This window comes from Scylla paramamosain, chromosome 37, assembly GCF_035594125.1.
Source record: "Scylla paramamosain isolate STU-SP2022 chromosome 37, ASM3559412v1, whole genome shotgun sequence".
Lineage (NCBI taxonomy): Eukaryota > Metazoa > Arthropoda > Malacostraca > Decapoda > Portunidae > Scylla > Scylla paramamosain.
Window position 1 is genome coordinate 10,077,501 of NC_087187.1, and position 21,251 is coordinate 10,098,751.

Genomic DNA, 21,251 nt, shown 5'->3' on the forward strand with positions numbered 1-21,251 from the left:
GTCTAACTTATCTTATGTAAAGCCCCGTTCACACAATGGTAAATTTTGATGGCGACTCCACTGCAACTCTGCTGCAACTTTCTGAACGGCGACTGTGCTGCAAATTGTGTGGTGACTATCATGCTCGGTGAATTTGCTGCGAACATGTTGTGAATGCGCTGATACTCCACTGCAAATGCACTGTGAATGCAGTGCAACTCATGGATGGAGTATATTTATAGGAGATACTCATAAATCTTTTTATGTTTGTGTGAACTCTCCTTGTGTGTGCACCACAGAAGTTGAAACACAAATAAATTATAAAAAATGTCTGATTCACACACAACCACAAAATACTGACGGAGAGAGAGAGAGAGAGAGAGAGAGAGAGAGAGAGAGAGAGAGAGAGAGAGAGAGAGAGAGAGAGGAATATACAATCATCTTTACAATGAAGTATCACTCCAATGTCACAAAGGTGTGAAGGGCATGTAGAAGAGGTTGCTACTATGGCAAATTCCTTTCAACAGCACTGCGAACACAGCAAACTTGCTGTAACATCACTGCGAATCCATTGCGACAGCACTGCAACAGTGCTGCGACACTGCTGCAAGCGTGCTGTGACTCCCAGCAATGGCAACTCCACAGAATGTTTTGAACAGTCCAAAACATTTGCCGTTACCTGGCAAATGCGCTACGAATCAGTCCACTCTGACGACTCTGCTGCAAGCCCTTTGCAAACGCGTGGCAACTCTGCTGCAAACACACAGCAATTCCGCTATGAACAAGTCACAGCGGAGTTACAATGCTCTCACCATCCAAATTCTCCAGTGTGTGAACGGGGCTTAACATATTGACTCACACAAGCTCTGCACTTACCACAAAATATGCACATCCCACCCTGCACTGACACAAATATGTACTTACCCAAAGTTGAAGCTACACTCACTACCACTGCATTTTTTTTTTTTTTCATCTTACACCTGCTTCCATTAAAAAATGTAACTGCCCAAAGGAACCAAACCAAGGGGCAAGCCCTTTTTGATCTCTGATACTACCATTGGGTACTCATTTCAGTGTACATGTCAAGTACAAAAAGTTCATCTTTTGTTGATAAAAGCAATTTCTTTCTTTGTGGTGCTTTGTTAAAACTTTAAGATTATTAACATTACAAGATTTTATATAACATTATCTTAATCTCACTAGGCTAGTGAGATGAAACTAACATTAATAGATATATAAAGTAACATGTGTAATACAGTGATATGATCCAAACTTAATGCTTTGATACTGCAAGTAGACACTGGCTGACATCATGCTATACACAGGTATTATACTGCATTGGAGAGGACCTTCTTCTTAGATCACTGCAGTGATGCGCATCTCAAGGTGTGGGAAGGCAATGTTGCAGTTCACAAGCGAGGGCTGGAACTCATTCGTCCAGGAGCCAAGTGTTCAGAAATTGCCCAGGAACTGAATGAACTCTACGCCCAGCTTGGTCTCCTCAAGTATCGCATGTTCGGCTATGGCCACTCCTTTGGGGTGTTGTGTCATTACTACGGACGTGAGGCAGGCAAGTCACCACCACCTGAGTTATCCTCTTGCCTGCAGGCAACATAAGATAAGGGAGAAGGGAGGGATCCCTGTGGTACTATGTGTAGAATCTTGCCAAGGAGAGTTGATGCTGAGTGGCTGGCCATGGCTATTCAATGAACTGCAGGCTCGCAACTCAATATAAAAGTAATGGATGGACATTCATCAACAACTGGGACAGCTTCTATGGCAAGGACATCTTGTAGGCCAGGAATGGAGTGCATTTATCACGCCAGGGTGTTCGGATTTTGGCTGGAACACTGGAGTGTGAGGTAATTGCTCTCCAGTGCTTTTTTTTCATTAGTTAGGAGGAAGAAAGGGCCTATGATAGAAAAAATTTGTCAAATCTAAAACAGTAACTATCTCAGCAAAGGCGAGGAATGGTTTAAGTGTTTATTACACAAACTATGGGAGGATTTTAAATAAAATAGAGTTTAGATTCAATAATGGCATGTGTAGAAAACTTTGATATCATTGATTTAACATAAACCTGGTTAGATATGTCAGGAAAAGTATTTCATCCATAGGTTCTGATAGATGGTTATACATTATTTTATGAAGACAGGGAAAGTCAGAGAGGAAGAGGGGTCACACTTTACGTTAAAGGACACATTATAATGTCATGTTGACAATAATATAAAAATAGATAGGAAGATGGAGTCAATATGGATTGATATCAAAGAAGGATCACAATCAATGCTACCAAATACTACAAAAAAACCTTACAGCTCACAGTGGCAGGAGATGAATAGAGCAGGCAGATACAGTCAAGTATGTGTGATAGATTCTATTGACAAGAACCTGATGGTGGATAACAGTAAAGCAAGGGAATTTCTTAATGTAATTCAAGACAATTTTTTAAAGCAGGTAATCTTGGAACCCACAAGGGGGTGGTAGTAATATTCTACATTTAATTCTGACAAACAGGGTGGATGCAGTCACACAGGTGGAGGCTGGAAAACAGTTAAGTAACAGTGACATTGTGAAATTACCTTAAGATGAAAATGGGAAGCTTCTAGAACCAAAAACATATGCAAGGTACCTGATTTTTGGAGAACAGATTGAGGGATTAAGAAGGTACAGGGTGGAAGAAGTGAAGCTTTATGCAAGAGTGGCATCAGAAGAACAGATCAAACTGAGGCAGGTGAGGTGAGAAATGGCCGGGTGAGGTCTCTGAATGTGATGAATCAGGGAGGTCAGAGAGAGGGGGAGATGGGGTGAGGTGCAAGGATGGGGTTGGAAAGATAAGTCATGCTGAGATTATGGAAGAAGGCGAGATGAGATGATCAGGGAAACTAATGCTGATGAGCTGAACAAATATTTTGGAAACAGATTACATACAGGTCAGATATTTAATATTCCATATAGAACAATAAGATCACAGAAGTGGATGACTGGTAGGTTAAAACACTACATAGGATTGAATATATATATATATATATATATATATATATATATATATATATATATATATATATATATATATATATATATATATATATATATATATATATATAGATATAGATAGATAGATAGATAGATAGATATATAGATATATAGATATATAGATATATATATATATATAGATAGATAGATAGATAGATAGATATATAGATATATAGATATATATATATATATATATATATATATATATATATATATATATATATATATATATATATATATATATATATATATATATATATATATATATATATATATATATATATATATATATATATATATATATATATATATATATATATATATATATATATATATATATATATATATATATATATATATATATATATATATATATATATATATATATATATATATATATATATATATATATATATATATATATATATATATATATATTATATATATATTAAAGTCAAGAGAGGAAGGCTTAAGATCTCAATATAATGAATTTTTAAGAACAGTTAGGAAGTTAATGAAGAAAGCTAAGTACTATTAAAAATTAAGAGTAGCTAGCCAGGCAAAGACTGGCCACAGGTTATAAAACAAGAAGACAGAGGAGTACAAAGAAAGAGTATTTTTAACAGCTTTCATCCAGGAAAACATGCAGGAAATACCAAATACATTACTGATTTTTTGAGTAGAGGTGAATGAGAAACTGGTAGATATTTTTATAACTAAAGAGATAATGAAACAGGGGATAGATAGGTTGAAAAATTTAAGTTACCAGGACCAAACCAAATATATCCCAGAATACTACAAGAATGCTGAATTTATTAGTGAACTGCTAATTACTATCTTTATGAAATCACTAGATTCAGCAGAGGTATTGGTAATGTGGGGGTAGACAAATGTAGTACCCATCTTTAAGAAAGGAGATAAAATGTAAGCATCAAATTATAGACCTGTAAGCTTAATTCCAGTTGTAGGTAAAATAATGGAGTCAGCAATTGCAAGAAACATTAGGGAGCATTTAGACAAGCATAATCTGATAAATCTGTCATAGCATGGCTTCATGAAGGGGAAGTCTTGCCTTACAAACTCGTGTTTTTATTATAAAGTTTACAAGGCAGTAGACGAAGGGATAGTTATGACATCCTATAACTGGACTTTAGTAAGATGTTTGATAAGATACCAATTTAAAGAAAGGCTCTTGAGAAAGATAGGAAGGTGTTAGGCTGGATAAGGTCATAGCTAGGCGACAGGTGACAGAGAGCTGTAATAAATGGTCATATAAATCTGAGTGGGGTCAAGTAACTAGTGGGGTGCCACAAGGATCAGTTTTAAGATCATTATTGTTTTTAATATATATTAATGATCTAAATAGTGGGATCAGTGATGATATTAGTGAATTTGGGGCTGACAAAAAGATAGGCAGGTTAGTTATGTAAGATTTGGATGCCAGTGCCTTGCAGGCAGACTTGGATAGAATGAACGAAGCAGTGTTATAAAAGAAATGTTTTTTTTAACCTAACCCACAAGATTTTGGGGGTTTTTATTTATTTTCATTGTTTTTCCTCATATTTATATGTAAAGCAGTTTAATAAGCAATTAAAAAATAATCTAGAGTGAAACGAAAGGTTTGAAGTATTTTTTTTATCATGTAAGAGGGGCACCAGCCAAGACTAACAAAATAAAAAAAAAATATATATATATATATATATATATATATATATATATATATATATATATATATATATATATATATATATATATATATATATATATATATATATATATATATATATATATATATATATATATATATATATATATATATATATATATATATATATATATATATATATATATATATATATATATATATATATATATATATATATATATATATATATATATATATATATATATATATATATTATATATATATATATATATATAAAAGCCCACTGAGGTACCAGTCCCCTAACAGCTTCAAAAGCGGTAGTCAGAAATTACAGGATAAGTGTCTTGAAATCTCCCTCTTAAAAAAGTTCAAATCACAGGAAGGTAGAAATATAGAAGCAGGTTGGGAGTTCCAGAGTTTACCAGAAAAAGGGATGAATGATTGAGAATACTGGTTAACTTTAGCATTAGAGAGGTGGACAGAATAAGGGGTGAGAGAAAGAAGAAAGTCTTGTGCAGGAAGGGCAGCAGAAGGACAGGATGCATACAGTTATAGCAAGATCAGAGAAACAGTTAGCATGAAAATAGCGGTATGAGATAGCAAGAGATGCAACATTGCGGTGATGAAAGAGAGTTATAAAGATAGTCAGTTAGAGGATAGAAGTTGAAATGACAAAAAGCTCTTGATTCCATCCTGTCTAAAAGAGATGTGTGAGTGGAGCCTCCAATACATGTGAAGCATACTCCACACATGGACAGATAAGGCCCCTGTACAGAGTTAGCAATTTGTGGGGTGGCGGTGAGAAAAACTGGCAAAGACAACTCAGAACGCCTAACTTCACAGAAGCTTTTTCAGCTGGAGATGAGATGTGAGGTTTCTAGTTTAGATTATAAGTAAAGAACATACTGTGGATGTTCACTGTAGAAGGGGACAGTTGAATGTAATTGAAGAAGAGGGGATAGTTGTCTAGTTGTATTGAGTTGATAGATGGAGAAACTGAGTTTTTGAGGCATTGAGCAATACAGTAAAATCCCTCTTATCCAGCATTCGAGTATCCGGCAGCTTTAAGTATCCGGCACATTTTTCCCCGAGCCTTAAAATCAATAAAAAATCAATGTGTACTCATAAAATCAATTAAAATTCCCGCGCGAGGCATACTTTGTCCCCTCGCCACCAGAGCGCACTGCTTCGCACCATCCACAGCCCACTGTACTGTGTTTACTCAGTGACTCAGTCCTGTGTGTGCACTGTTTATCGCCTGACACCTTCATCATGACTAAAGTTGTAGAAAAGAGGAAGCATGTTGTGCTTACACTTAAGCAGCTGATCAGATCAGCAGCTGATTAAGATCAGCTGATCTTTGTTATGGTAAGATGCGTGAGTGTAGGGTGGTGATTGTGGACATAATTTCACTTCTATTCAAGTATCCGGCAATATTTAAGTATCCAGCATGTCGGCGGTCCCGTTGATGCCGGATAAGAGGGATTTTACTGTACTAAGTTTGCACTGCCCCAATCAGAAATTTAAGAGAGATCAGAAGTCAGGCATTCTGTGGCTTCCTTGTGAGAACTGTTTACTTCTTGAAGGGTTGAATGTCTACAAAAAGATGATAGAAACTGCAGGGTGGTATCATCAGCACAGGAGTGGATAGGAGAAGAAGTTTGATTTAGATCAAAAGGAAAAGAGTGGATGACGAAACAGAACTCTGAGGTACACCACTGTTAATAGATTTAGGAGAAGAACAGTGACTGTCTGCCACACCAGCAAAAGAATGGTCAGAAAGGAAACTTCAGATGAAGTTACTGAGATAAGGATAGACGCCATAGGAGGATAGTTTGGAAATCAAAGCTTTGTGCCAGATTCTATTAAAAGCTTTTGATATGTCTAAGGCAAAAGCAAAAATTTCACCAAAATCCCTAAAAGAGACCAAGACTCAATAAAGAAAGCCAAAAGATCACCAGTAGAGCAACCTTGATGGAATCCACTTTGGCAATCAGATGCAAGGTTGTGAAGTGATAGATGTTTAAGAATCTTCCTGTTGAGGATAGATTGAAAGCTTTAGAGAAGCAGGAAATTAAAGCAATAGAACAGTAGTTTGAAGAACTGGAATGGTCCCTCTTTTTTAGGAACAAGCTGAATTTAGAGGAACTTCCAGCAAGAAGGAAAGGTAGATGTTAATAGACAAACTTAGAAGAGTTTGACTAGGCAAGGTGCAAGCACAGAGGCACAGTTTCAGAGAACAATAGAAGGGACCCCATCAGGTCCATAAACCTTTCAAGGGTTTAGGCCAACATGGCCTAAACATCACTGTGGATTTTAATGGGTAGCATGAAGTAATTAAAGGGTGGAGGAGAAGGAGGAACAAGGTCCTGAATCATCCAAGGTAGTGTTTTTAGCAAAGATTTGAGTGAAGAGTTCAGCTTTAGAAATAGATGAGATGGCAGTAGTGCCATCAGGTTGAAATAAGGGAGGGAAAGATGAAGAAGCAAAGTTAGTGGAGATGCTTTTGGCTAGGTGCCAGAAGTCATGAGGGGAGTTAGATCTTGAAAGATTTTGATACTTCCTATTAATGAAGAACAGAAACTTGTTTAGGTAATGCTGATACAGGTCAGTCCAGTTGGACAAAGCCTATGTCAACTTGTACTATACAGGAAATGAACAGAACAGGCTTGACTACTTTTACACTTTTTATGTATATGTACATATAGACCATATTTATCAGTAAGCTATAAAAAAAGATTTTGATATGCAAAATATTTTTTAAACTCCCCCAAAAAACCTGAGTTTTTTTTTTTTTTTGTGGGGGGTGGATGCTAACTCTATCAAAAGCTTTTGATATGTTTAAGGCAACAGAGAAAGTTTCATCAAAATTGCTAAAAGAGGATGCTCAAAACTCACTAAGGAAAGACAGATCACCAACAAAGCAGCCATGACAGAACACATAGAAGGTTGTGGAGCGATAGATGTTTAGAATCTTCCTGTTGAGGATAGATTCAAAAACTCTGGAAAGGCTGGAAATGAAAGCAATAGGACAATATTTAGAAGAATTAGATTGGTCGTCTTTGTTTAGGAACAGGCTGAATGTAGGCAAACTTCCAACAAAAAGGAAAAGTAGGTATTGATAGACAGAGTTGGTATAGAGGTTGACTAGGCAAGGTGAAAGCACAGAGTACAGTTTCAGAGAATAATAGGAGGGATCCCATCAGGTCCATAAGCCTTTCGAGTCATGGAAAATATCATTATGAAGGATCTTGATATGTGGCATGAAATAGTCAAAGGATGGAGGAGAGGAAGGAACAAGTCCTGCAAGCAATGGTTTAAGTGAAAAGTTTAGCAGTGGTACCATCAGGTCAAAATAAAGGCAGGAATGATGCAGACGCAAAGTTATTAGAGATACTTTAGGTTAGGTGCCGGAAGTCACAAGGGAAGTTAGATCTCAAAAAATGTTTAAACTTTCTAATGATGGAGTTTTTGGCTAGTTGGAGAACAGACTTGGAATGATTCTGGCAAAAATATAAAGTGTATGAGATTCCGGTGATGGAAGGCTCAAGTACCTTTTGTGAGCCACCTCTCTATCATGTATAGCACAAAAACAAACTGCGTTAAACCAAAGCTTGGAAGATTTCAGGCAAGGAAAAGAGTGAGGAATGTACACTTCCATGCCAGACACTGTCACCTCTGTTATGCACTCAGCACACAGAGATGGGTCTCTGACATGGAAGTAGTAGTCATTCCAAGGAAAATCAGAATGATACTTCTTCATCTCCCCAAAATTAGCAGAGGCAAAACATCAGAGGCCTTTCCTCTTTGAGGGATCCTGAGGAGGAACAGGAGCGATAGGACAAAATATAGATATAAGGTTGTGATCAGGGAAGCCCAATGGAGAAAACAGAATGACAGCATAAGCAAGATTAGAGATTAGGAAAAGGTCAAGAAAGTTGGGCATATCTCCAAGACAGTCAAGAGTGTGAGTAAGGTGTAGCTCTAGTTACTCTAGGTTGTGGTGGATAGCAAAGTTAAGGGCTACAGTAGTTCACCAAGTTGGTCAGTAAAGGGAGAGGAAAGCCAAAGCTGGTGATTGAAGTCTCCAAGAATGGAGATCTCCACAAAAAGGAAGAGTCAGGAAGTTAAATGGTCAAAGAACTTTTTCATAGTCATAGGAGTTAAGTGAGAGACATACTGTACAGATAAATTTGAGAGTAACTCTGTTGTCAAAGCCTGAAAATTTGGAAAATTCAAGAACGTGGGCACGAAAGCAAGTTAGGTTGTTACGCACATAGTTGCAACATCCAACTTTTGAATGAAAATCAGGGCAGAGACGGTATGAGAGAATAGAGAAGGGATTACTCTCAGTTGCCTCAGACACCTGCATTTCAGTGAGGAAAAGATGGGGCTTAGTAGAGGAGAGTGGTGTTCCACAGATTGAAAATTAAATCTAAATCCGCAGAAATTAATAAAAAAAAGTTGAGGGGAGTGTCAAGACACTTAGGGTTCATATCTGAAGAGCAGTTCGACCTGGGGACATTTGTGGTCCCCTACCCAGACGGGGACTCAGAGGTTGGTGTAAGAGTCACCATAATAGATTTTTTATTTTGAGTGAAGGATGTTCATGTATTAGGTGCATGTAGAGTTGTATGAAAGAAGGGTTTTCTTTAGAGAGCAGGCTGTGATTGTCACCTTGTGTTGTGAGACACAAAAAGAAATTTTCAGTGAAGTCACAGTCAATGGAAAGTTCACAGCACCCTCTGATACAGTATGAAACCGATCCAGTGCTTGAGACCTCACTGGGAGTAACAGGTGTTTATGCCTACTCCATTAAAACTTAAAACATTTTATGTGTCACCTTAATTCCATATCCCATTACAATATACACAGGGTTTGATAGTGATTGATAAGAGTAGAAATGAGGTGAAAAAAGTCAGACAAGATTGATAAAGCTGCAGGTATAGATGTAACACTCATAACAGTGGAAATCTCTAAGTACATGTAGAGGAAATGCAGAAACAGAGTGGATTCTGCTGCTATGTGACCAGGTGTGGAGGCAGGGACAATTCCAGATGAGTGGAATAAATCATTTAATATGTCCCTACATAAAGTTAGTAAGAATGAGTGCAATAACTTCATGGAGAAGTAAACACATAACTGATCTCAGTCTCCTAACCCTTAAGAACTGACGTCATAGAACTAGCAAAGTATTCAAGGCAACCACAAATTATTTTTCCTTGAATAGGTACTTATATATTGATGATGCATTTAGAAGAGAGAATACCTGGATTGGCTGAGTGATGGTCTATCCTGAATTTGTGCAAAATCCACTGATATAAAGGATGGGGCATTAGACACTAACACAGGGTGCATATACCAACAGAAATGTAAAATATAGAATATTCTACTCCTCATCAGGTCTTGAGCTGCGGGAGGATATTGACACAGTGCTGCAGCCTAACATGGTGGTGTCAATGGAGCCTATGGTGACTGTCCCCGAGGGACAACCAGGAGCAGGGGGATACCGGGAACATGACGTCCTGGTAATCAATGATGATGGATCAGTTGAAAATGTAACAGGTTTCCCCTTCGGACCAGAACACAACATCTTCAAGAAGTAAAGAGATTAACTAAACCCTTCTGATGCTGTAGGATTCTCTTGGGAAGAGAATTACTGAGGATTTTTAAAACTGATTTACATGTATCACACACACACACACACACACACACACACACACACACACACACACACACACACACACACACACACACACACATACACATTATGGATGCATTACATAAAAGTGTTGAGATGTAAGATCTAACTAAACTTAGTGAACTGCCAATACTAAAACAGAAGATAGCAGACTTGCTATAACCATTAGGTAAACCTAGCTTTATGGGGGACCATTAGCATTGAAAGAGACAAGGAGTAATGTCAATAATTAATTTTTATTAAAAGTAAATTATCAGTTTTGAGAAATGCAGTACCACTGTCTGTTTTTTTGGTAAAAATTATGTATATACATCTGTCTACATGCCTTACATAAGTTATCTTAAATATTATTTCTAAGAAATTAAGATCATTCCCAGAAATCACTGTTAAACTATACACATATATGCACAATTCCTTCTCACAGCTATTGGTGAACATGACCAATATTTTATGCATACAATAATAAAAATTTGACAAGTGGCTTTATGATGATCTGTTCCTATGCTCCTTGGGCTTACAGGTCTTGTGACATATTTCTTTAACACACTTGCATCATGCAGTTCATTATGGTTTGGTGTTCACAGGGTTAAGTGATGGGATTGCTACAGAGTGATACAGTGAACAAAATGTGTTGCTTTTAAAAACGTATCTGAAATAAATCATCATACTTAAACTAATGTATACTAATTTTTGTTTATTTACTATATATCTGAACTATTGTGTACTGATCCTATAGTAAGTCATACTGCTAAGCATACTTGCTGTGGCTGTATTATCCTTTATTCTTTAAACTAAGTTCCAACTGGCCAGTGAAAGGCAGTATCTTACCAATCTTTGGTGGCAGTGACTTGCCATTCCTGCTTCTCATCTCTTCCAGAAAGAACTCAACGATAGTCTGCATGTACTCTCATGTACTATCCCTTTGTGATACACATATGTATCACAAAGGGATAGTTATTGTATATACACATTCTAGTCACAGTTCATAATCATACTCACAAGCATAGAATGAAAGACCTTTCTTTGCCATTTCCATCAATACTTTAAAACCTCAAATTTTCACTGATTCTAGTATGCAAATGCAATAAAGTAAAGTTTCATTATGAAATTCAAGGGTGGACTCCTCAAATTTTGTCCTTACATTTCACTCACATGCATGCAAACACACCAAATAATAATTTCCCTCACTGCATAATCAAACCTTTGCCTGGTATCTTTTTTTATTTCCCTCACTGTTTAATGAAACTTTTGCCTGATATTTCTATTTCCCTCACTGCATAATCAAACCTTTGCCTGATATCTCTTCCTCCATTACTTGTCCAGTTTGTTTATGCCCTTTATTAGCAGTCTTCCCTCTTACATTTTGTCATTTAATTTCACTCATGCAAACTTAAACAATAAAAATTCTCCTCACCACACAGTCAAAACTTTGCCTAACATCTCATTCTCTCTATTACTTGTTCAGTTAGTTTATTAATTTTACAAAGAGCTGTCCCCACATCTTGCCCTTTAGTTTGACATGCACACTCATACATACACATAAATCAGTACCTGAAATAATAATTCCCTTCACTGCACAGTTAAGCTTTGCCTGACACCTCTCCCTCCATTACTTGTTCAGTTAGTTTATTCATGCAGCTCTCCCTCTTCTCACTCTTTAGTCTGATATGCACACCCATACACACATAAACCAACACCTGAAAGACTGTCCAGCATAAAGGATTGTCCATGAAGGAGCAGCATTACATCTGCTTCTCCTTCATGGCATCTGACTCCGTCAATTTGTTCCCCATTACAGCCATGTTCATGAAGTCTGCAGACGAAAAATGCAGAAGCCACTTGGTAGGTGTTCCTCTTCCAGCCACCAGGCAAGGCGGGTGGTCACCATCCATTCCATCAGCCTGCCAATGCAGGACAGTAGTGCTATTGGTCTGAATGATGATATTTGTGTTGGGTCTTTGCCAAGCTTCAGAATGGGAATGAGGATGGTGGGTTACCAGCTTCGTGGAAAGCATCCAGTGAGCCAGCTGTCTTTATAGATGTGGATTACGCTCTCTTTCAGAGTGTGGGTGAGGTGGATCAGGAAGTCATAGGGGATGGTGTCGTACCCTGCAGCCTTCCCTGATTTGAGGGTGCTTGTGGCTTTGGCATGTTCCTGTGGGGTGAAGAGCTGGACAATTTCTAGAATGCCAGGGGTGTTGACGACAGAGTTTAGATCCTTGGGGGCCAGAGTACAGGGGAGGTTCCTATTTTTGTATAGTAGTGGGCTGCTAGGATTGCTGCTATTTTAGGCTTGTCAAGAGGCTTTGTATGTTGCTGCAGAGTGACATGGGGTGATGTGTCTTCTTATCCTCCATGGAGTGTAGAAAGTCCTATGTCCTCTTGGTTGGAGACAAGAAGGAGAGGGAGGATCACTGGGTGTTCCATGTGTTCCTCTTGGCCTGGAGGGTAATCTTGGCACAGGCAGCATCACAATGGCAGTACTCCCTGCCAGCCTGTGGCATTAGTGTTTTATGCCACTGGTTCCAGGCTCAGTGGCAGACCTGTACTGCCTGGGCACATTCATCATTCCACCACAGCTTGCCTGGGTGACGTGGTTTGTGGCCAGTGGTGAGACAGAAAGCTGCATGGCCTGCTCCATTAGGGTGTGGCTCAGTGCTTATACTGCTACATTCAAGGGAAGGGTGGAGAGGTCAGGGGACTTTGACAAGGCAGTGACATATGTTGGCCACACTTCTGTAAGGCTCCAGTGAGACAAGGGTCCAGAGTGTAGTCTGGGAGTGGCTTGGGGAAAAGTGGCCAGTACAGGAAGGTAGTCACTACCCATGTATGGCTAAGTTGTGAAGGTGGAGTACTTGAAGCTAGGGTCTCCCACAACTATATTAAGGATGGAGACATCTCCAGAGTGGGGATGGTAACAGGTTGTGAGTCCTGGTGGACTAAGGAGGGTGACATGAGGAGAATCCACCAGTAGCTGGAATAAGATGTTGCCCACAGTGTTCCTGTGGTGGAGGGGCAGGTTAGGATCCCAGCACTGGTGATGGGTATTAAAGTCTCCCATGATGAGCACTGGAGGTGGAAGGGAGAAGTAGTAGTGCTCCAATTCCTGGTAGGAGACAGGACCACCTGGGTTGTAGTAGATCATGACAGTTAGCTAATCCTCTTGTAGGCCAATCCTTGCAACAACTACCTCTAGCCATCCACCCTGTTTCTGAGGAAGCTTGAGTTGGGAATGGGTGAGCAAGGTTTTCAAAGCCAGGAGTATTCCCCCCATCTTGTCCCTCACAATGTTCTCTCTTGTACAGGGTGTAGCCAGGCAGAGAGTGTGATGTGAGATGGAAGCCATGTCTCACATAAGCCAACCACTGAGGGAAGTGTGTCTTCTAAGTAAGTTTTCAGAAGTTTTCAGTTCTTGTGACTTCCTGAGATGGACCTGGCATTCCAGAACATTAAGGTAAGGGGAGAGCTATTATTTGAGAAAGGAAGACAGCAGCATGGAGAGAGAGGATCACAGTGTTACCAGAATCTCCGAGTTAAGGGCCCAGTCGATAAAGCTTGATCCCATAGCAGAGGAGAGTAAGGAGACTGGAAAGGATCCCATCAGGTGTTGACAGAATGTTGGTAAGTGTGGGAGTAAGTTCATGGTGTGGAGTAAGTGGCCTGGACCTGGTAGGAGCAGAGTTGGAGTGATGGCATTCTTGGTCATGGTGTGCTGGATTCTCTTGAGGTTGGTGGATTTCTGCCACTACTGTGAAATGGTGAAGTTCTGGAGTAGGAGCAGAACTTACTAGGTTAGGGGGCCTTGCTACAGTCCTTGAAAAGTGATGCCTTAATCACAGTGGCTGTCTGGATCTGGGAAGGGAGGGTAGGCTGTTGGCAATTCATGTGCTGGGGTGATGGCATCTGTATCATTGGGAGAGGTGTCATCTTGAAGGTCCTGCAGGTAAACAAAAATGTGATTACTTGTGATGATGGAGGAGATACCTGAAGATACTGACCATGTCGGTAGATGGGTAGGTGGTGGAGCTGCTGATGGGGCAGGAGGTGGCTTGGTGGGTGGTTTTGTTTTGGGCAGCTGTAAATCCTTCAGGTGTCTCTTAATGTCATGGAGAGGATTCTCTTCATGGGGCATGGGGGTGTACAGCTCCTCAACTTGGCAGTTGTGGGGGCAGTGCACAGACCTGGGTCCATGTGGCACCCCCAATGGAAACAGTATGGTCTAGTGCACATGATGTCCCCCACCTGGTTGCATGTGGTCCGCTGCACCAAGAGCAGTAGGTAGCAAGCACATCAGCAGGTGTTGATTGAATGCCCACTTTTCTGGCACCTTGGGCAGTGGAGGAGAGGAAGAAGTATGAGTAAGGGTGGCACACAATCTGTGAGATGGAGACATGGATAGATATATCACTCCTCACCTTTAGGCACAGCCACCTCCTAGTGATGGTTCTTGGCAGGCAGCAGGGAAGGATCCATGTGATCTCCAGAACTTCATCTCCACCAAAGGACTGACCCCTATCCCGCATCTCCCCCATGTCCATGTCGTCAGCCAGTGGCCCCACTCTGGCATACCAATAGGTCTCTCCCTCCCTCTCAGCTCTGTGGCAGGTTACCTCCCACTCTCCAGGTGTGAAGGAAGTCTCCCTGAGTTCAGGTACTATGGGGATGTTGTGTTCCCATACAGCAACTATGAGGGCTGACCCATTGCCCAGTGAGTGGGTTTCTCCCTCCAGGATGTATTTGCCCAGACTGGAGGAGTTTAAAGCCTGGGATACCCTGCTGAGGTTGGAGAAAACCTCACTGTCGTTGGAAGCTCACAGCAGGAAGGATACCATGGTTTTTTTACCTTTGGGAGCATCTGGGGACTTTTGGATGTAAATGGGGTCTTTTCCCTGCCTTCTACAGCTGGGGACTCTTTCCAGTGGTGGAAGAGTCAAGGGTAGTCCACCTCTGTGTCATCTTCACCTGAGGGCTGTCTCACCATAGCAGTGGGGAACACAGATGTCACTCACACATGTTGTTTATGTGGCACAGCACTGCACACTCAAATGACACACTGTCCCAGGTCTTGAGTGCCTTGATATGATGGGAACTGACTACCACAAGACTTAGGAACACCGATGATAGCTAGCTCACAGATGTCTTCACTATAGGTGGGGTGTTTTTTGTGATAAATTATCGCAAAAATTTATCACAATAATGATATTGGGTTACTGGTTACCCAATAATTATTTTTCCTGCGTTATCAATTCATCAGTATTGCCGATACTTTTGGTTCCAAACTAGTGATAATTGACAATTTTACTTTTTGGAACATGAGCATATTGAAGTTTTTAATTTTCAAAATCAAATGTAGTTATTTTACTTCAAACTACTTTTCATTAGTGAAGAGACAGGATACACATTGAATTTGAACTTTTTTAAAATTTTTCTAAGTTATCTCAGATAAAGATAAAAATAAAGATTTGAATTTATCAATTTTTTTACTTAAAATATCAATATCATTGTTATAATATCAGAATTTTGGATTTATTGATTTATCAATTATTGGTTATCAGGCAATAAATTTATCACCAGTTATTGATTATTGGTTATCACTGATGAGGTTGTTGTTATCGATTTATCAGTTATGGTGATATATATATATATATATATATATATATATATATATATATATATATATATATATATATATATATATATATATATATATATATATATATATATATATATAATCATGCCCAGCCATGGTCTCCACCACTGTGTTAACAATTGGGCAGCTGGCGAGTGAATCCTTACCTGAATATCTGGTGTTATATACCTTCCCTATGCCATCTTCGCTGATGAGAACTTTACCATAGATCTTCATGATCTTGGGTAACAAAAGCAGACTGACAGAGTACTCCAAGCTTCTGTGTGTGGCCCATCTGCTCCAGGATATCCTTTACTTCAGCCTCAAGTGCATTGCTATCACTACCTTTTTCCACCAGCTGTCAGGAGGTGAAGAGCCATCCTTATAGCTTTTATTATGCCAGGAGTTCTTAACCTTTCGCAAGCTGGGCCCCCCCCAAAGCTGGTTCAATGCAGTTGGGCCCCCTCTCCTCCCTACCCCCACCCACTCAACCCCCTCCCCAGCTATGCCACCATAGATAGATAGATAGATAGTCCTTGCTGCATCTCCTTTGTACTAATAGGCAGTGAATCCTTGATTTTTTCCAAATGACTCCCCAGGGGATGCGCCTCCTGATTGAGAACCACTGCATTATGCCATTTTTTTTATGAACATACCATCAAAAGTGAATTTGATCTGAAGCTGCTTTGACTTTTAATGATATGCAAGGAAGAGTTTAAATAGTATAATATACGGATGAAAATATCCACAAAATATCTGAGAGTAAAACTTGACAGGAGAGTCTGAAAGGAAAAGAATGTATACAGGTAAGAAAACCTCAAAATATATAATAGTAAGACTGAAGAAAACCATACTATTAAGCAAAAGTGCTATACCTCATAATCACAGAGTGAAATGAAAAGGAGGCAATATAGGTCAATAATACAACCATCTCTCACTTTATTATAATGGTGTGCCAGACACAGCTTGAGTGTATAACGTGGTCAGAAATCTCCTTGCGGGTCATGTTGCAGCTGTAGCGATAGTCTCCCATCAACTGCCACTCCCTTATTGCCCACCACAGGTCACTGGTGTCTCTTCTCTCAGCCAGCAGATCAACATAGCCCTCCATGACCTTGATCTTTCTGGGTGCAGGGGAAAGATGTGTGGGCATAATGCACCCAACACCTTATACCTTGTTCTTACTTGCTTGGGCTCCCAAGAGGGAACCCCAGTACACCTAGCATGCCAGTCCTAAAGAGAATCATCAAGAAATGCATTGCAATAAAAAGGGCTGGAAAGTGTGTTATGAGCCCAGAACAAATGTCAAGGGAATATCAGGCAGATTAACAACAGAAATCAAATAGGCAGTTAGTTAATCCCTTCTTAAAACTATCAAGAGAATCTACTTCTGCCACATTAATGGGAAGTAAGTTCCAGACTTTCACCACTGACTGAAAAGAATCTATGCCTGGTAACACAACGACTGTAAGGAGCAAGGATTTTGTAAGAATACCCTCTTGTGCCAATAGCAGGAGCTAAAGTAAATAAATCAAGAGAAATTTGGGAAATCATGAAAGATCTTCCAACACTTAATAAGGTCAGTCCATAACAGTCTCCCCTTCACTAGAAATAAGTCCAGATACATAATCACACATCGTGGCGTAACGGGTAGCGCTCCTGACTGGGAGGCGGAAGGTCCCATGTTCGATCCCCCAGTAGGTGTTTGTTATTCTGTGGCGAAACTCCTGCCAAAGATGTATATCATATGCAGTTCAATCATGTCCACACTATGAAAGTGGTGAAGTTATGTAAATGGTGCAGCTTCTGCCAAAATAGTATATCGTATGCATTTCAATCATGTCCACACTGTAAAAGCGGGGAAGCTGCTGCCATAGATGTTTATCGTATACCATGTAAATCAAGACCCCTTCAGCAACTATCACTGTATTGTCTGCTGCCTCTTGATAAATAAACCTGATATTATTATTATTATTATTATTATTATTATATGACATATTCTCAAGACCTTGGATCCTCTTTGTACACTGTCATTGTACTGATTCTAACAGCTTTAGGTCAGTGAGATAACAGTATTCCAGACAGTAGATCCAAACTCCAGAAGTGGGCATATGTTCGTAGTAAGGAGGGTGACAATAAATTTGAGGGAGCAGCATAGTGTGTGTTGGCTAACCACCTGCTTTGGAAGCAATAGAGCAGATGTGATCATGGTATCCTAAGGTTGAGTCAACTGTAATACCAAGATCAACAATACTGAGACTTATGCAAAGTTGTTTGCCATTAATTTGGTAGCAAGATTACAGACCCAAATCAAAAGTGACACAAAGGGGGGCACAGAAACTTGTCTTGTCAGCATTAACTCTTAGATCTCAAGATTCTGCAACTGTTATGTGAGTGTTAATGTCTTTTTGGAAAATTGATATATATCAAGCAGAGCAGAGGACAAATTTAAAGTTCTGATTAACAGATACAACTTTAGATCATCAGCAAATATTTTAAGATTTGATATCAGGGGCACATTCCAAAGAGCATAACATTGGCTTATGTAAGCTAACGTTATGAGTCATTTGGGGCTAATGGCGGTTTACAGGCCCAAGAAGTATGCTCCCCAGCTCCCCCTTCTTAAAACTTAATTTCTTCTATGAATAATATCCACAGCGTCGTCGGCAAGCTATTCTGCTAAGAAAAGCGCTGTGGGCAGCCATTTTTGTTAGCTTCAGCTGATCGACTATTCCAAATGAATGGTGGGTGCGGGGGTAAGGAGAAACCTCTCGCAGAATGCACTTCAGCAGATATGTGATTAAAATGGAGGGAGATGACAGTGTTTACACTAAAAGATGCTGACCTATGGCATAGGGCCATAATGAAACCTTTGTGATGGTCGGGTGTTGTGGTGCTCACAACATTTTTTTCTAATAGCAGACAGGTGATCGCCACCAACACACACAGACCTGTGTTCTATACCTGTCGCCAACACTCATTCACAAAGCCCCCAATATGTAAGTGTAAAATAGATTAAGTGTGTGGGTGTAATGACTTGTAATGAATAGCTGAAACTGATAATACAGATGTGATGGTAAAATAAAACAATATGTTTATGGTGCTAATTGTTTATATTACAGGCTTGACTGAGCTCAGAATAAACTGCACCATGTGCAGCATTGGGGGTTCATTACACCTGTTATACCGAGCAGTGCCATCAGGCTGCCACACATATTATTTCTGTAATTGTAATTTATGTCAAAGCGAAAGATTTATCTGCAACTAGGCAGCCAGTACTACCCTTTGTGCCTGCAAAGAAAACAGCTGAGGAAAGGATGGCATTCATTGTGGAACATACAGCTGTAATGACTTGTGACCATTTAAGTAGCCTTTGTAAAAACCGTTTTCCAGGCAGTAAAGTGGCATCACAAATTCTGATAAAGAGATCAAAATATAGTGCAGTAATTAAGAACATTTTGTACTCTCATTTTCTGGCTGATATTACTAATGCTGTTGGAAATTATTACTGCAGTTTTATGCTAGATGAATCTACATACATAAGTGACATAAAATACCTTGGAATTGCTATAATTTATTTTGACACTTTGGAAAAGAAGATTGTGTCAACCTTCCTAAGCTTAACAGTGTTAGAGAAGTGTGATGTTGATGGCATTGTGAGTGCACTGAAGGAAACAATAAATTCAGTTGGACTGGATCTGCAAAAGTTGAGAGGAATAGGAACTGACAATGCAAGTGTAATTATTGGTGTTTATAATGGTGTTTACAAGAAGTTGTAGGCTAAAATTCCATGTCTCATACTGATAAGATGTGTGTGTGTCACTCACTACAACTAGCTGTCTCTGCTGCTACCGCTGATGCTCTCACCAAGCAACCTGGAATTTTTTATCAGTGATATCTACAACTGGTTCTCAAGCTCATCCACAAGGCATGTATCTTACAAAAAGTTATATAATGCAATTAATGAATTGTTCAGGCTTGTAAAACACAATGGTTGTCCATTGCAACTGCTGTTGAAAGAACTGATAAACAGTGGTTGTCATTAAAGACCTTTTTATATTGTTCGCCACTCTGAAAAGTGCTACACAGCTGAAATGTATAATGATAGAACTAACCTAGTATACATAAAGTTTCTGATGCCTATTTTAAAAGATGTTCTGAGGGTTAACAAATCCTTCGAATCCGATGAAACAAATCCAACAAAGTTACATAGAGACATTACATTGTTAATCAAGTCATTAGTCCAGAAAGTTGTACTGTATACTTCAAATGTTGATCCATTTGAATGTAACAAAGAGGAGAACCTGGATCCCAAACAATATTTGGGATATCAATTCAAGAAAAAACTAGAGGATCTGAAGAAAAAAGGATATTCTGTTTATCTAGAGAAGTCACTAAGAGGGAGATGCATTAAATTCATGACCAGTTCAGTGCAAGAAATGAAGCACAGATTACCAGGTATTGTAAAAGTTCCCCCCAAAAATGTCTTTGCTGCCTGTTAATAATGCACTCCATTGCATTAAAGATCCCTCAGCTCCTCTAATGGAACTGCTTCGAGTGCCCCCTGATGTTGTTGACTGCATCAAAAAACAATGGAAGAATCTTACATTAGTCAAGTGGTGTCCAGTCACCCAAACAGTCTCATTTTGGATTGAAGTAAACAACTACAAAGATGCATCTGATTGCAATCCATTTGAAGAACTAGTAAAGTTCGCATTACCAGTGCTTATTTTGCCTCATTCTAATGCTGAGGTAGAAAGAATTTTCAGCCAGCTAAATGCAGTGAAAAGTAAATTTAGAAACTGAGTGGAAACAAAAATGGCAAATACAATTCGTGCTTGACTAAAAAGATGTGAAAAATCATGTTTTGAATATGGAACTCCACCATGTGTTGCAAATAAAATTAGAATATCTCAAGTTTACTGTGGAGATTTGCAGTTACCAGTGCCTAGTACTTTGCATGAGGAGGTGGAAGAGGAGGGGGATGCATCTGACTTGGCATTTTCTATTAGGTATGCAATATAAATGTTTTTATTGATACAAAGTAAAGCTGAACCTACACACTCTCTCTCCGTGTGTGCTTTCTGGGTTTTACCTGAAATCAAAGACCAAGAGACTAGAGTATATTCTTTAGGCCTTGCTGAAATCTAACGATTTTAGGTCCTAATCTAGCGAGTTTAGAGGCTGAACCTGACGGGATTTTAAATTTTTCAATGGTATCACTGGTGAGGATGGTGGGG

The 21,251-nt window shown here is 39.2% G+C and overlaps 1 protein-coding gene across 1 annotated transcript in view; it reads left to right on the forward strand.

Annotated features, from left to right (window-relative positions):
• Positions 1–10,868, forward strand: part of LOC135091478 (creatinase-like) — a 61,708-nt gene extending 50,840 nt beyond the window's left edge. The window contains exons 8-9 of the mRNA XM_063989144.1: positions 1,305–1,549; positions 10,085–10,868. Of these exons, the coding sequence (XP_063845214.1) occupies positions 1,305–1,549; positions 10,085–10,287 (448 nt within the window). The 3' untranslated portion in view covers positions 10,288–10,868. The remainder of the gene's footprint in view (positions 1–1,304; positions 1,550–10,084) is intronic.
• Positions 10,869–21,251: the final 10,383 nt, after the last annotated feature.